The following is a 16,912-nucleotide window of genomic DNA, read 5'->3' as shown; positions in this document are numbered from 1 at the left end:
CTTGCCTACAGTCAAGCATGGTGGTGGGAGTGTCATGGTCTGGGGCTGCATGAGTGCTGCCGGCACTGGGGAGCTACAGTTCACTGAGGGAACCATGAATGCCAACATGTTCTGTGACATACTGAAGCAGCGCATGATCAGTATGCAGTATTCCAGGATGGTAAGGACCCCAAACACACCTCCAAGATGACCACTGCCTTGCTAAAGAAGCTGAGGGTGAAGGTGATGGACTGGCCAAGCATGTCTCCAGACCTAAACCCTATTGAGCATCTGTGGGGCATCCTCAAACGGAAGGTGGAGGAGCACAAGGTCTCTAACATCCACCAGCTCCGTGATGTCGTCATGGAGGAGTGGAAGAGGACTCCAGTGGCAACCTGTGAAGCTCTGGTGAACTCCATGCCCAAGAGAGTTAAGGCAGTGCTGGAAAATAATGGTGGCCACACAAAATATTCACACTTTGGGCCCAATTTGGACATTTTCACTTAGGGGTGTACTCAATTTTGTTGCCAGTGGTTTTGACATTAATGGCTGTGTGTTGAGTTATTTTGAGGGGACAGCAAATTTACACTGTTATACAAGCTGTACACTCACTACTTTACATTGTAGCAAAGTGTCATTTCTTCAGTGTTGTCACATTAAAAGATATAATCAAATATTTACAAAAATGTTAGGGGTGTACTCACTTTTGTGAGATACTGTACATCTATGGTGTTTACAGCATCTGAGACATTTGGTTATGTTTGAACACATGCACAAAATTAGAAGAACAGAAGATATCAGATTAACAGAACACATTCTCTAAATAACAAATTGCATGGGCTAAGATCCAGATGTCTGTAGTGGCTTTAATCCTATATAAAATATTGGTGTCTGCTGTTTATGTGACCACTTTATTATTTTAGTAAATGCAGAAATCAGATTCTGATTATTCAAGATCAAGCTTTTCATGTATGTTTTTAACGGAATATACATGGACAAGGAATCTATGAATTACCTGTGGAATAATTGTTAATCGGCTCCTGAGAGTGTGGAGGCCCAGGGTGGAGATGTCGATTCCGTCTATTATGATATGTCCCTCAGCTGCCTCCATGATGCGGAACAGACAGTTGGTCAGGCTTGACTTGCCTGCTCCTGTTCGGCCAACAATGCCAATCTGTAAAACAGTCATATAATACAGTCTACTTTTGCACTGATTAATTCTCATGATAATGATTTTAACTGGAATGACTGCTGTGTGGTTGGGTATTTGACCCCATGATCCCTCTCTCTCAACTGCTTATTAGAATAAAGACTCATTATCTGCATACATTTGTGAAGACATGACACTTTAGATATGTCTCCTGGTCTTCACTTCATATTTTATTTTACATATTGTGATTTGGAGTGCTGCCTCGCCTAACCCTGATATCTGGATTAGCTCAATTAAGATACACTGCACATGGCAGATATATTTCTCTCACAAGCAATTCAGTGTTTTTCAGTCACAGTATCAGTCACTAGCATGCACTGAGTCATACCTTTTGCTCAGTTGATGCTGAAATTGTCCGTGTCAGATTCAAAACATATCTGACAAATATACATAATTAGTTTAATTATATAGTTGATACAGCAACCAGGACATAAAAAAGTAACAATAATCCACATAAAGTATGTGTTTTGTACATGTACTCAGAACAGTTCTATACCTCAGACCAGGAGAATGTTCGCAATTTTGATTAAACATCCAGACATCCTGGTTTTATAGTATTTAAGTAGTTCATTGTATCATTGCCAATCATCAAGTCTTGCCAATCTCAGTGCTTGCCAGAGTTCTGAGTCTTGTTATATGTGATTGCCTTTTTCTGCATTGAATCTTTGTTTTCTTTATCAGACCTGTCAGTGGAGTACTCACTGGCCTTGTTGAACGTCACTGTATTTTGACCTCTGCCTGACTTATTGTGGATATTTGGACTGCGATTTCATTTTGTTTGTTGCAAGCTTTATTAAAGTGCCCCTATTATGCTTTTTCAGATATTATCTTTCATGTAGTGTGTTATGTAGCTGCTTGTGAATGTAAAAAGTCTGCAAAGTTTAAAAAAATCAAAGTACACGACAAATGGAGTTATTGACTCCCAAAAGAAAGAACCGATTCTGAACAGCCCGAAAAGAGTCGTTAGTAATGCCAGACTTACTTCCTGCACAAACCTATGTAGGTTTGTAACAAAAACCCACCTCTGGTCTTCATTGTCTGTTCACGAACAACGTGTACTTTGAGCCTACCTCAAACGCTACAGTTGTAGTTGCCCTGAAAGAGTTAGGTCTCTGTTGTCACCATATCTGGAAGACGTTTTCTGCACTGCAAAAACAAAGCCAATTTGCATGTCCTGTTCTTGCCGTGTTTGCGAATGTGGTTCGGGTTGATCTACTGATGTATCACTATTGGACTTGGGCTCAAATTGATAACGTAAAACCAATGACATTATTACATAGCTGAAATTCAGATACGGTAATGGTTGTTTCCTTTCCGACACGAGTTGTAAGCAGTAGACTAATCTAATACACTGGGAGATCTGAAAAATCAGAGCAGAGTAGGCTCTTTGAAAGGAGGAGTTTAGGATCAACAGATCCTTGAGCGCGTTGTTTGTTACACTGAGAAAAAGAGGTGATGCTGCAATGTAAATTATGAACTTTTAAACCTCTTGCAAATGAATCCTCACCCAAATTCACATCAGGGGTGTCAGGATAAGGGCAGTATTGGAAGGAGTATTCATTCCCCTATACAAAAAGACTTTGGATAAAAGCATTTGCTAAATGAATAAATGTAAATGTAAATGTAGTACAGTGAGGTCAAGATAATGAGTAGATTCTGTATAATCATTGTACCAAAGGAAAATCCAAAAGGTTAAACAAAGAGACCGAGATAGATGGTCAAACTCATCATAGACCATCAGTAGGATAACAAGGTTCCAAATGTACAAAACCACAATCTTTGGCAAGACTTTGCAATGAATGAATGATTTTGAGTTTATATTCCAAGAATCTAAACTGGAAATGTTTGGCAGAGGTTGTGTCTGAATGCTGGGGACTGTAACCTCTGCTGGCATGGCATTTCTTGCATGTGTTTAATCAAATGAAGTATACATTTGTTTAATTCAGGAGTAGTATTGTTCAAAATACATCTGGAGTGTAAGCGGTAAAATGCTAAACAATAAAGTATAAACAATAAAATTCATGAAACAATAAAATAAAATTGCTGTTAAAGATTTCTGGTAAAGAAATCTTAAAAGAGCTTGCAATAGATATTGATGAAAAACACCTTGTAAAAACCTCAGTTTTGACATATTCACTATGTTAGTTTCTCAGACTGGTGGCTTTTAATTGATCCTCTATAAATTCTCACTGAACACCGAGTATAAACAAACAACACAACTGATGATGTGTTATATGTGAATACAAAAACAAATGATGTGTTATATTTTAATATAAATTGCAGGACTTTATACCTACTATAGTTCATTATAATGTCCAGTTTAACCCTGCAGATCACAAAAGTTACTTTCTCCTACTTTCTTAAGTAGTAACTAAAGCATGCATCATTCCATAGTTGTGAAAAAATGGGAAAACATAGTTATATTGCAGTGCTTCGTGACAAAATCCACTCATGTAGCTGAATACTAGGGCTGTAACTAACAATTTTTTTTCAAAATCAATTAGTTGGTCGATTATTTTTTTAAATTGATTAATTAATCGGATGGGGGGCAAACTTTCAATACCAATTGTTCTTTTATTTAAAATTAAATCCACAAACTGAGTGTTACAAAAATCCAATTATATAGGACTGAAAAGAACCCAATACACACACACACACACACACACACACACACACACACACACACTAGAATATATATTATTAATTCAGGACTATAGTTTAATTCAGTGCTTTTTGTGCATCCATAAAAAATAATGCATAAATACTTTTTGTGCCTCCATGCATTTCCAAACATTTTTTAAAAAGAGGAAAAAAATACAACACTGCTGTATCACCAACAACCGGTGTATCGTTACAATCCTCAACTTAAGCATGCTTTACCTTTTCAGTGTTTTCAATGTTGCAGGTGATGCCATGAAGAACAAGCTCCAGCTCCGGGCGGTATCGGACCTTGTAGTCCTCAAACCGAATCTTCCCTGCAGTGGGCCAATCGTTTGGAGGACATTTATCTGTGAGCCATGGAGCCTGGACACAGAAATTAAAAAGAAAATAGGCCTAAATCATTTTGTAAGTCCATATCAAGACATCTTTAGACCCTTTTCCTTAGAGTCTCTAGACAGCAATAAAGAATATCACACAGAACAATTCAGTACAATCATACTTATACATATTGCTCTACTATATTTGCATATATGCTACTAATAGCCTTTGTATTCACACACAGTAAATGAGGGGAATGAAAGACACCAATAAAACAGTCAGAAAATAAGTGATATTCTGTCCCAGGTGTTAATATTCCAGGGAATCTCGAGCTATCTCTGATCAGGGTTGTGTCTCCTTGCTTGTGTTACTTGACCTTAGTGCAGCTTTTGATACTATAGATCATACTATTCTCCTTGATAGATTAGAAAATGTTGTTGGCATTAAGGGAACAGTCCTCTCCTGGCTTAGGTCTTATCTGACCGATCGCTATCAGTTCGTAGATGTAAATGGCGACTTCTCCACGCATACCGAGGTTAAATTTGGTGTTCCACAAGGTTCTGTTTCAGGCCCACTGCTTTTTACTTCATATATGCTACCTCTGGGTCAAATTATTCGTAAATATGGAATTAGCTTCCACTGTTATGCTGATGATACACAGTTGTATGTTTCAGCAAAGCCAGACAACAGACAGCAGCTGCATAAAGTTGAGGAATGTGTGAAGGACATTAGGATGCTTATTAACTTCCTTTTACTTATTTCTGACAAGACAGAAGTACTTGTACTAGGACAACATAGCTAGAAGTAAGATTTCTATTTACACAGTAACTCTGGATGGACTTTCTGTTTCATCATGTACAGCAGTAAAAGACCTTGGTGTGATTATTGACTCTAGACTTTCATTTGACGCTCATGTAGATAATATTACTAGGATAGCCTTCTTTTATCTCAGAAATATTGCTAAGATAAGAAATATATTGTCACTACATGATGCAGAAATATTAGCTCATGCTTTTGTCACCTCTAGGCTAGATTATTGTAATGCTTTACTGTCTGGATGTTCCAGTAGGAGCATAAACAAGCTCCAATTAGTCCAGAATGCAGCTGCAAGAGTCCTTACTAGAACCATGAAGTATGACCACATCACCCTGATCTTATCAACACTGCATTGGCTCCCAGTAAAATTTCACATTGATTATAAAATACTATTATTGACCTATAAAGCACTAAACGGTCTCGAAATTTTAGTCTTCTATGATCCGCCACGCCTACTTAGATCAAAAGGTGCAGGCTATTTGTTGGTACCTCGAATAGTGAAGGTTACAGCAGGGGGAAGAGCTTTCTCTTACAAAGCCCCACAGTTATGGAACAGCCTGGAGATTGTTTAGGATGGTACCACTTGAAGTACCATGGAAATGGTTTTGGACCTCAATTCCACATGAACATTCGCGCTGTGGTTGCTGGGACTATGATTGCTATTATGGCCTTGGGATTGCAATTACTACATGCAGTTTTGCACTCAGGTCTCCTTTAGTGAACAGTGGACTAGTTCAACAAACAGACTTCATGTTAAAACCATAATGAACTTTCTTTTACTTTCACACTGTCCGCTGTTACCCGGATGAGGACGGGTTCCCTTCTGAGTCTGGTTCCTCTCAAGGTTTCTTCCTCATATTATCTTACGAGTTTTTCCTTGTCATCATCGCTACCGACTTGCTCAATAGGGATAAATTCACACACTTAAAATCTGTATCCTGTGTTTATATATTTCTGTAAAGCTGCTTTGAGACAATGTCCATTGCTAAAAGTGCTATACAAATAAAATTGAATTGAACTGAATTAATATCACAGCACAGCAAGTAACCATAATTTATCACACTTAAATAATCAGCAAACAGCTGATTTGGGCAGAAAAAGATTAAGAGTCATTAAGAGTAATTTGTTTGTATGAACACTGAGCATCCTTGCACCCATTGTTTCTGGGATAGACTCTCACCAACTGCTAATGAAGGAATGAAAAAATGAATGAATGCCTCAGTATATTTTTAAAAATTTCTATATTTACTTCTGTGGTAAATAAGATAACCACTTAAACACTACCTCATTTTTAATCTCTGTGTATTCGCTGACCCTTTCCACTGCAACGATGTTCGTCTCCAGCTCCGAAGTCATTCTCACAAGCCAGTTCAGTGTCTGAGTCACCTAAAGGGTTTTCAAGAGAGAAGTTAAAAATATAAGATATCTTTGTGATGAATGCCCACAAAGAAATAAGAATAAACAAACACCCACACTTAAGCAACTGGTACCCGCTCAAAAGATAAATGAAAAGAAAAAAATAGTGAGCAAAATCCATGCATTAGAATATATATATATTTTTTTTATGTTGGATGTGAGATTACAATGAAATGCTTGAAATATTTGACAAAAATATAAAAATAAAAACAAATGATACATAGTTATGATAAAATGTTCACACTTTATAGCAGGCTAATTTAAAGTCTACCCACTGGATTTGTGTAAATTCCAATTGCAAACTTCCAATTGCAATTCTAAAAATCTTTTTGCCAAAACTATGTTTATGTGTCTAGCCCAGTGTAACTTCAAATGGGCACCATGAAAATTGCTCTCACAAATGTTGTATTAGTGGTGGTCTCACATTTAAGGCATAGGAGATTGACAGTCCAACCAACCCACTGTCCAGGGAATCTCGAGATATCACGGCAAACAATGCTGAGAAAAACACCACCAGATTACCCAGGAACTCCAGTCGGATGGCTAGCCATCTGCAAATTCAACATGCAACAGTCAAAAAATAGAACTCAGAGAAGATGATTAGAAAATGGAGGAACCATTTTCATATAAATATTGTAAATATAACACAAATTTCAAAGGTAAAGACCTATTAGAAACAATCCAAGGGTAGTTGCTCTTGAGGTTGTTATCAATAGTGACTTTGTTGTGTTCCAGAAAGCGATCCTGATGTCTATAAGCTCGAATGACAGAAAGGCCAGATACCGTTTCACCAAAATGGGAGTAGATGGGAGAACGGGAAACAGAGTCTAATCGCCTCAGCTGCCTTGAAGTGGCCACATAGAACCTCTGCAAAACAAAACAACATGGAAGAACATAGAGACATTCTGCCATGCTAATACCAACATACTGTTATCCTGATTCAGGAATATCTATAGAAAAATACTAATACTAGATTAAATAAAAAGAGAAATGCCTAATTATTTCACATAGTTTTGGCATTATCTTCACAAATCTTTAAGGCGTTTAGAAGCTGTGAAGATATGTGAATGTAACATTTTGGCCAGTGTTACCAAAATCAACCTTGCTAAATGTCAAGTCTATTTGGCATACACTAGAAACATTGTCAAATTTGGACTCTATTGTAAATAGGTTATTATATTACCTGCACAAAGAAATAGACCACAGCAAGAGGTACAATGACTGCTGTGAAAATTGGAGTGGCAAGACAGATGACAAATAAGGTGCCAAGGACGCCAAACAGACAGAGGATCCAAGAACGGAAAGACATGGGGATCATCTCGTCCACTGTAAGCATGTCCTAAATGAGAGCAAAACATGCTTATATACTCCATGTGCTTCATATACGAGTATCACCTTAGAGGCAAAGGATTGAAAAACTGGTTGATGTTGTTGCCATCTAGTTATTAATTATATGCTGCTGGCCAAGGTTAGCCAGGTAACTTCTGAAGTATGCATTTAAAACTTCTGTTGGTATTTATAGTGTATGGCCAAAAATGTTTTAAACATCCCATTCCAGATTTAGTCCCACCTTTGCTTTTATAATAACCTCCACTCTTCTGGGAAGGCTTTGAATTACAATTTAATAAAAACAGTTCTTGTGGTGGACTTTTTGGCCATATTGTAGTTTCAGACTCACTTTTGCAAAGCGGTTGACCACCCTTCCTGATGGCGTGGTATCGAAGAACAGCATGGGTGCTCTGAGGATGTTGGTCAGTAATTGAGTGTGTAAAATTCTGGAGGCACGTATTGCTCCATCAGCCAGGAGCAAAGTGCCCAGAAACACCAAAATGCCTGCCATGGATTAAAAAAAATCACACTTTGATTTGATGTCAAATCAACAAGTACAGCTAGATTCTTAACTTCTTCTTTAGTTTACAGAGCCAAATTTCATAACTCAAAACATTTTTCTCTTTGATTTTTTGCTTGTTGAGTTTTTGCTTGTTGAGTTTTTAATTATTAAATTAAAAAGGCTTAAGTTAAATGTTACTTTAATTTCTACTCATACAATTAATGCCATTCATTGGTACACTATACAAAACTTCTTTCTGTTCTCCAGTAGACCAACAAAGAATTGTCTTAACATAAGAGCCCTTTACCACTCAAGAGCTTTATTTTTGGCTTCACTCACTCAAACACTTAATCTGCTGAACAACAGAGGAGCAAATCTCCATAATGGTCAAGGATTTACTGACTCAAGTGCTGCAGATCAGGTTTGGCACACATGTGATTGCAAATACGACATACATATAATAATCTTGAAGCAAAAGGGCATTGTAGGGATCAATACTGATTCATTCACCTTACTGATTTGTTTAAAAAGTCTGAACCCTTCATGAACAAAACATAATTCAATCATAACACATGATCAAAAATAAGGACTAAGATTGGTGTATGATTTTGGTATCTTGGTGACCACCAGTGCAGAGGTTGGGTTTGAATTACTACATTATTAAGAGGTGTAGTTAATGGAACAATCCACCTTGAATAGCTTGCATACTACCCTTTATAATGAAATAATTTAATAGGTTGAAATTGTTAAAAGTCTTTCTCCTATTAAACTCATTCACCTGCACTAGCAATGCTTCTATGTAATAACAAAAATAGAGAATCAGACAACAAATTATCACAAAAATCACCAAGGACATCACAACTGTTTATATATATATATATATATATATATATATATATATATATATATATATATATATATATATATATATATATATATATATATATTTCTAAAATAGCATACCAATTGCTCTCCTTCTCTTTAAGGACTGCATGTCTGTAGTGCAGCACATTTTTTGTAATCTCATACAATTAGACTATATATTAATTTTGTATTAATTTTGTGGTCTGACAGAACCTAGAGTACCTTTTATGTTTTTTCTGTCATATACAGTATATTTAATTTCAATATTTTAAATGTTAAACCATTTAGCTTTGTTCCACTAAAAGCCAGCACAGCACATTATTTTATGACCACAAAAATATGCTTGTGCCCAACCAACATTGCAACAGGCCAGAGTAAACTAGCATATTATGCTTGCACAAATATAGATTCCATAGGTCATTTCCTGTTTTCAGTATTGCTGTGTCAATTCTATCACGAGAAACATTGTAAAAGTGAAAATTCATTCATTTGTGTTTTACTTAAAATAGTAGATTTGGACTTACTTACTAAGGTGTCTAAAATCTCTTAAAATGAAATCACAAATATTATTCGTATGTATCTCATGTCTCTGGTAGCACCTGTCACCACTGAATCCATGAACTATACTTCCCAGAGTCCTCAGCTAACCAACAATCTGTACAAGAGGTCACATGACTGCTTACATGATCACCATTCTCCAGACTTTTGCTTAAGCACTCACTGTACCTATAAATAACCCTGTCATTCCTCCTGATCTTTGTGAAGTCTTGCTCCTGCCTCTGACAGTGAAGCTACTAAGCTTTTCTTAAACACACATTTATTCTGATTTTGACATTATCACTCAGTGTTAGTGAGTTTGCTTCCAACATGTCTAATATGTTCGTGGTCTGGTCTATTTCCCAAAATATATGCAAACTGTAGTGTAATTTAAGTAATTTAAACCACCGTGACCCTGTATGGATGAATGTAAGGGGGGAAAAAAAATAGTATGCATCCAATTTGTACCTACATAGATGTAGATTATAAATTATGTATCCTTACATGACTAATACACATGTTTTATTTTCAAGAAATGTTTTTGATGAATGTGTAGATACCTTGTGCCACTCCAAGTGCTCCAAAGACCCCAATTCGCATATCCCTAATATGCGCAGGGTAGCTGCTTCCATTGGGATACTTGATAGCATCATTCGTCCACTCACTGAGCCATAGGTTCTGACCTAGGAAGGCTATATTTTGGATGAAGTAAACTGTAATGAACATGGTGGTGAAGCCCCAGCCAACAGATCTCAGGTATTGCAGATAAACAGAGAATTTGACCTGGTGGGACAAAGAAGTAGGAGAAGTAGGAGATTAGTTGGAGCAAAAATTGTTTTGTTAAACCCATTGCCCAAATAAAAAGTGCAGTTATTTTGTTCTGAGTGTTTTGTCTCTGCACTCCAGCACATTAAATTCCTGTTTAAACCTTATTGTCATACTTTACAAATAAAAAAGAAGATTCAGAATGTTAGATCTGAGGTAATTTTGTCTATTTGTTTTTTTACATATATATGTGGAAAGTGATTGCTAGTCACTGCTTATTTCAAGGCTTAAATTTGACCAACTGAAAGATTCCATAGTATAATGCAGCGATTTCAATATTTCTAATTTTACTATACTGTACATGTTAATATCACAGTCTGCAGTTTAACATCATAGTAATTATTTTTATATCAAAATATTTGCACTGGAGGACAAAACTTAAACATCAGAAACTGCACAACGTCCCAGTTACTTACATATCGAATCATACCTGAGATTTGACTTCATGAACAAGCCCAGTCCAGAGCTTTACGAGTTTTCTTAGAAACAAAATTAAGGTTAATTTTTGGGACATTTAGATTTTTACATACCTTTCCAGTCTCCATTGTTTCCTTTTCAATCAGCCTCTGCCCCTTCTTGGACTCTTCTGCAGCTTTTGTAGGTCTAGCTGAACTGTTCCTTCTTACTTTTAGGCTAATTGAAGGGGACACAATTTATTACATGATAACAAACATTATGCACTGGTTTGCTGCTGGTCCACAGATTATTCATAGAATGTTCCACTGAGAGAGACGCATGTGAAGTTCATATTAAGTGTGAGGAATTCGCAGTATGTTGAAATGAGAGTATCTGAGTGAAAGCACTGTTAGACACTTTTAAGTAGTGCGTGTTGGGAGGAGAAGGACTGTAAATGCCAAAACCTGTTGCTTGGTAACCTACCCCAAGCGTTTAGCATCTGTTTTTGTTTGACAAATAGAAGGTTGCTGTATTTCTCTATATTTTACACTCAGATGTGACTAGTGACTAGTAGACTAGCATGTGGAGTCTAAACAAACCTGCCATTGCGCATTGTATGACGCTGGCTGTGACGTAAGCTGTTTTCTCTCTTCAACATGACAGCGACTACATCCTCAGCAGGACTGTCAGGTTGTGGCTCGTGACTCTCAGGAACAATTTCAACCTCCTCAATATCTGAAGCTGATTCTAAGAAAATGAATAAAAATCAATGAAGTATCATCAAGTGGAACCAAACAGAAATAAACTCAAGGACTTCCTGGAATTTCTTTAAAGGGACAATTCAACCATCTTGTCCTTGAATGGTTCTGAATGGAAGAAGACATCAAATAATAATTCTTGTTTGGAGATTAAATACCTCATAAATGTATTAGGAAAGCTGTACCCCCAGAAAATCTAGGACAAGTTATGGATTTATTAAATATATATAAATTCCTATGTACTTTCTACCTGCATTATCACCACATTGTTTTAATAGGATTGTTTGTGCACAGGGTATACAGGTGTGGACAAATAATAAAGAAAAATCATTAAAGTAGCCCACCAGAAATGTATAAGCTCCAATGGGCTGCCCAGTTTGCCCAGAAACCTAATTTGCTAAGCTAAGAAATGGTAGCTAATTGAATGTAATAATATATGGTAAGCTAGTTAGCCAGTTACATTTACATTTACATTTATTAATTTAGCAGACGCTTTTATCCAAAGTGACTTACAGTTAAGTGCATTAGGAAAACAAACACATATGAGAAAGTCTTTATGTTGCCTTAGTCCTCATCTTCTTCTAAAAGAAGTTTCAGATGCAGCTCATCATGTTTGTGCACCCAACAAAAAGTCAACCAATATTTCATTTCTGAGTTTCCTAGCATCACACAGTATTATTGTTATACACAAGGCATTATTCATGCCTGCCTAGCATCTATTTTTTCTTTACATGTTTAATTGCAAAGTGACTGCATTTCGCAGGAGGGTTACAGTATATGAATGCTTTCTGCTAACCACTCTCACACCAAAATGATTTTCCTGCATCCTTGTATGCTAGTTAATTTGCCAAGCAAAAGCTGTTTTACTTACAACTAGATAGCATTTTAGCCTATTTGTGTAGCGCAGCAGGTGACTCAGAAAGTGTAGCATGCCCTACAGTTACGGCATTGAGGTGTGTCATACCACCGTGAAGCGTGTTATGTTTAAATATTCATAGAAAATTAAATATTTTGTGTTGCAAAAGTCGACATGATGTAGGGTTTTTTTTTTCTTCTGTGAACCGACTTGTCCACCAGCCAACTACTAATAACAAAATTATAGCTTCGACATGAAACCTACATTTGCCAGGTGCCCGGGCTACCGATTATTCCAACCTTGGTATAAAATGTCATGAAATGTGTTTAGGTGGACCTATAGGCGTGTAGGAGTCCAACTCTGGGTGAAATTACACTTTAATTTAATTGGATGTTTGTTTGCCACACTAATCCATAGAAGAGCTTACCCTTTTGTGCACTAGATTTGTTCTCCTCTTTAGAATATGTGTCCAAGAACTCAGAGAAAGCTCCCTTGCTGGCACGCAAACTGTCGAACGACCCAACTTCTGACACAACGCCATCCACTAAGACAACTATTTCATCAACATGTCGCAGAAAGCTGATCCCATGAGTTACCAGGATACGAGTCTGAAAAACAAAGCAAAGAAAAGTGTCAGAATAACATTTTTATAGAATAAATAGAATAAATAGTCTGAACAGAAACATCTCCTGTACAAGACCAATATGTAGAAATCTTCAAATCACTCATACTACAAACCTTTCTGTTGGTTATAACTCTTACCAAAATTAAGATATGTAATAAGCCTTATATGTTCAGATGAAATAGGAACTACTAGCATTCATATGTTATTTGTTATATATGTTATACTTACTGTTACCTAACCCTAACCTTACACACACACACACACACACACACACACACACACACACATACACACACACTATATGGCCAAAGGTATTTGGACACCTGACCTGACCATCACACCCATATGTGGATCTTCCCAAAACAGTTGACACAAACTTGGAAGCACACAATTGTGTTTTTGCATGCTGTAGCATTACAATTTCCCTTCACTGGAACTAAGAGGCCCAAACCTGTTCCAGGATCACATTGCCTCTATGCACAAAGCAAGCTCCATAAAGACAAGGTTTGCCAAGCTTAATGAAGAAGAATTTGAGTGTCCTGCACAGAGCCTTGACCTCAACCCCACTGAACACCTTTGGGATGAATCAGAATAGTGACTGCGCACCAGGCCTCCTCACCAAACATCCCTGCCTGACCTCACTAATGCTCAAATGGCTGAATGAGCACAAATCTCCACATCCACGCCCCAAAATCTAGCTGAAGAGTGAAGGCTATTATAACAGCAAAGCAGGGCCAAATCTGAAATGGGATGTTTAACAAGCACATGGGTGTGATTGGTCAAGTGTCCAAATACCATTTTTCAACAACAAAAGACTTCAAGGATATATTAATTGTATCAAATAACACAATAATTTGCATAAAGCGTCTATCTTTTCAGCTACTCATTCAACCCAGTAGCTAAGCATGTTGCTGGATCAAAGTTGGTACAAAGCTCTTATAGTGCAAAACTAAATCATTCAGCTAAAAGGTATAGTTTTCAGTCACCTATTTAGCTGTGGCAGTACACTCAGCAAATCTCCAATGACGGAAGTAAATGGTAAATGACGCACTTATATAGCGCTTTTATCCAAAGGGCTTTGCATTGTGTCTCATTCACCCATTCACACACACACACTCACACACCAATGGTAGCAGAGCTGCCATGCAAGGCGCTAACTTGCCATTGGGAGCAACTTGGGGTTCAGTGTCTTGCCCAAGGACACTTCGGCATGTGGAGTCATGTGGCCAGGAGTCGAACCTACAACCCTACGATTAGTGGACAACCCGCTCTACCACCTGAGCCACAACCGCCCGTTAATTCAAGTACCTTATCTTTAAGCAGTCCATTGGGTCCAATCACCCTCTCAAACAGATGTTTCCCCACATGAGCATCAACAGCAGAGAGTGGGTCATCCAACAGGAACACATCCGCAGAGCTGTAGGCCGCTCGAGCCAGACTCACTCGCTGTTTCTGCCCTCCACTCAGATTGATGCCCTGAGGGTGTACAGTGTATTAATTGATTGTCAAGAACCACCTAGAGCACAATCTAATTTGGGGCTAATTCATTTCGGACCAATTAGTGGGATTCATTTGATTGCAATCTCAAACTGAGCTACAAATATTCAAATGCAGAACACACAATTGACATATATAGATATTTTAACAGTTTAAAACCCCCTCCACAGGGTGTCCCAAAAGTCTCCATACAGGGGATTAACACTTTATAGCAAAATGCCTTCCAAAATGTGTTCCTACTTAGTTTATATTGAATATATATTTTTGAGATACCCTTTAAGAATGCCTGATGAAAGAAGAACGTATTGAAATCATTCACACGGCTGGATCAGGAAGCTGATGGACTTTAACAGGAAACATGGCAAGCACATCACACACAGCAGTGTTGCCAAACAGGGAGCTAAAGTTGGGAGAGACGACTGCATGGTTGTTTACAAAGAAATGTACTCTAGAGCCCCTGGTATATGTGTTTTGAGTGAGATAGATTTGGCAAATTTGACACAAGCAACATGCACTTTAAAAAAAAAAAAAAACAGCCCCAACATGACTAGCCTAATATTAAAGCTCAAAAAAAGTCTATATTTAGCTTTAACATGCCATTTCCTGATTAAAATGACCTTCAGATTGGTCAGTAATTTGAATGTGATATCAGTGGCAGACTACATGGCATTTTTCTCAGCTAAACATTTCATGCCCTTTATTCATTAATCACACAAACAGAGAGTAAGTAAAAAATTAAGTAAAATCTGAGTTGCAGACAAATCTTAATTTGCTGAGTGCTGTCAGTGTTCAGGTTACAGACTCACTGCAGTAAACACATTTATGCTCTAGTTTATTTGTTTTGTATGACTCTACTGCATAGATATCATATTTAGCCTATATACAGTATCTCACAAAAGTGAGTACACCCCTCACATTTTTGTAAATATTTGATTATAACTTTTCATGTGAAACCACTGAAGAAATGACACTTTGCTACAATGTAAAGTAGTGAGTGTACAGTTTGTGTAACAGTGTACATTTGCTGTCCCCTCAAAATAACTCAACACACAGCCATTAATGTCTAAACCGCTGGCAACAAAAGTGAGTACACCCCTAAGTGAAAATGTCCAAATTGGGCCCAAAGTGTCAATATTTTGTGTGGCCACCATTATTTTCCAGCACTGCCTTAACCCTCTTGGGCATGGAGTTCACCAGAGCTTCACAGGTTGCCACTGGAGTCCTCTTCCACTCCTCCATGACGACATCACGGAGTCGGTGGATGTTAGAGACCTTGTGCGCCTCCACCTTCCATTTGAGAATGCCCCACAGATGCTCAATAGGGTTTAGACCATCACCTTCACCCTCAGCTTCTTTAGCAAGGCAGTGGTCGTCTTGGAGGTGTGTTTGGGGTTGTTATCATGCTGGAATACTGGCCTGCGGCCAAGTCACCGAAGGGAGGGGATCATGCTCTGCTTCAGTATGTCACAGTACATGTTGGCATTCATGGTTCCCTCAATGAACTGTAGCTCCTCAGTGCCGGCAGCATTCATGCAGCCCCAGACCATGACACTCCCACCACCATGCTTGACTGTAGGCAAGACACACTTGTCTTTGTACTCCTCACCTGGTTGCCGCCAAACACACTTGTCACCATCTGAACCAAATAAGATTATCTTGGTCTCATAATCCATGTCCTTAGTCTGCTTGTCTTCAGCAAACTGTATGCCAGCTTTCTTGTGCATCATCTTTAGAAGAGGCTTCCTTCTGGGACAACAGCCATGCAGACCAATTTGATGCAGTGTGCGGCGTATGGTCTGAGCACTGACAGGCTGACCCCCCACCCCTTCAACCTCTGCAGCAATACTGGCAGCACTCATACGGCTATTCATTGAGGGAACCATGAATCCCAACATGAACTGTGACATACTGAAGCAGAGCATGATCAGTATGCATTATTCCAGCATGATAACGACCCCAAACACACCTCCAAGACGACCACTGCCTTGCTAAAGAAGCTGAGGGTGAAGGTGATGGACTGGCCAAGCATGTCTCCAGGCCTAAACCCTATTGAGCATCTGTGGGGCATCCTCAAACGGATGGTGGAGGAGCACAAGGTCTCTAACGTCCAACAGCTCCGTGATGTCATCATGGAGAGGTGGAAGAGGACTCCAGTGGCAACCTGTGAAGCTCTGGTGAACTCCATGCCCAAGAGAGTTAAGGCAGTGCTGGAAAATAATGGTGGCCACACAAAATAGTGACAGTTTGGGCCCAATTTGGACATTTTTACTTAGGGGTGTACTCACTTTTGTTGCCAGTGGTTTAGACATTAATGGCTGTGTGT

General features: G+C 38.2%; 1 protein-coding gene across 1 annotated transcript in view; it reads right to left on the bottom strand.

Moving 5' to 3' along the window:
- abcc2 (ATP-binding cassette, sub-family C (CFTR/MRP), member 2) overlaps positions 1 to 16,912 on the bottom strand; it is a 61,578-nt gene that overhangs the window by 12,619 nt on the left and 32,047 nt on the right. Inside the window, exons 18-29 of the mRNA XM_053619557.1 lie at positions 14,401 to 14,568; positions 12,895 to 13,075; positions 11,453 to 11,600; positions 10,988 to 11,090; positions 10,193 to 10,415; positions 8,079 to 8,233; positions 7,584 to 7,739; positions 7,068 to 7,267; positions 6,825 to 6,951; positions 6,269 to 6,370; positions 4,070 to 4,213; positions 995 to 1,153 (exon numbers count right to left, since the gene is read on the bottom strand). Coding sequence (XP_053475532.1) covers positions 995 to 1,153; positions 4,070 to 4,213; positions 6,269 to 6,370; positions 6,825 to 6,951; positions 7,068 to 7,267; positions 7,584 to 7,739; positions 8,079 to 8,233; positions 10,193 to 10,415; positions 10,988 to 11,090; positions 11,453 to 11,600; positions 12,895 to 13,075; positions 14,401 to 14,568 — 1,866 coding nt within the window. The remainder of the gene's footprint in view (positions 1 to 994; positions 1,154 to 4,069; positions 4,214 to 6,268; positions 6,371 to 6,824; positions 6,952 to 7,067; positions 7,268 to 7,583; positions 7,740 to 8,078; positions 8,234 to 10,192; positions 10,416 to 10,987; positions 11,091 to 11,452; positions 11,601 to 12,894; positions 13,076 to 14,400; positions 14,569 to 16,912) is intronic.

The sequence above is a fragment of the Ictalurus furcatus genome, chromosome 29, assembly GCF_023375685.1.
Source record: "Ictalurus furcatus strain D&B chromosome 29, Billie_1.0, whole genome shotgun sequence".
In the NCBI taxonomy this organism is placed as follows: Eukaryota; Metazoa; Chordata; class Actinopteri; order Siluriformes; family Ictaluridae; genus Ictalurus; species Ictalurus furcatus.
This window is presented reverse-complemented; position numbering and strand designations above follow the sequence as displayed.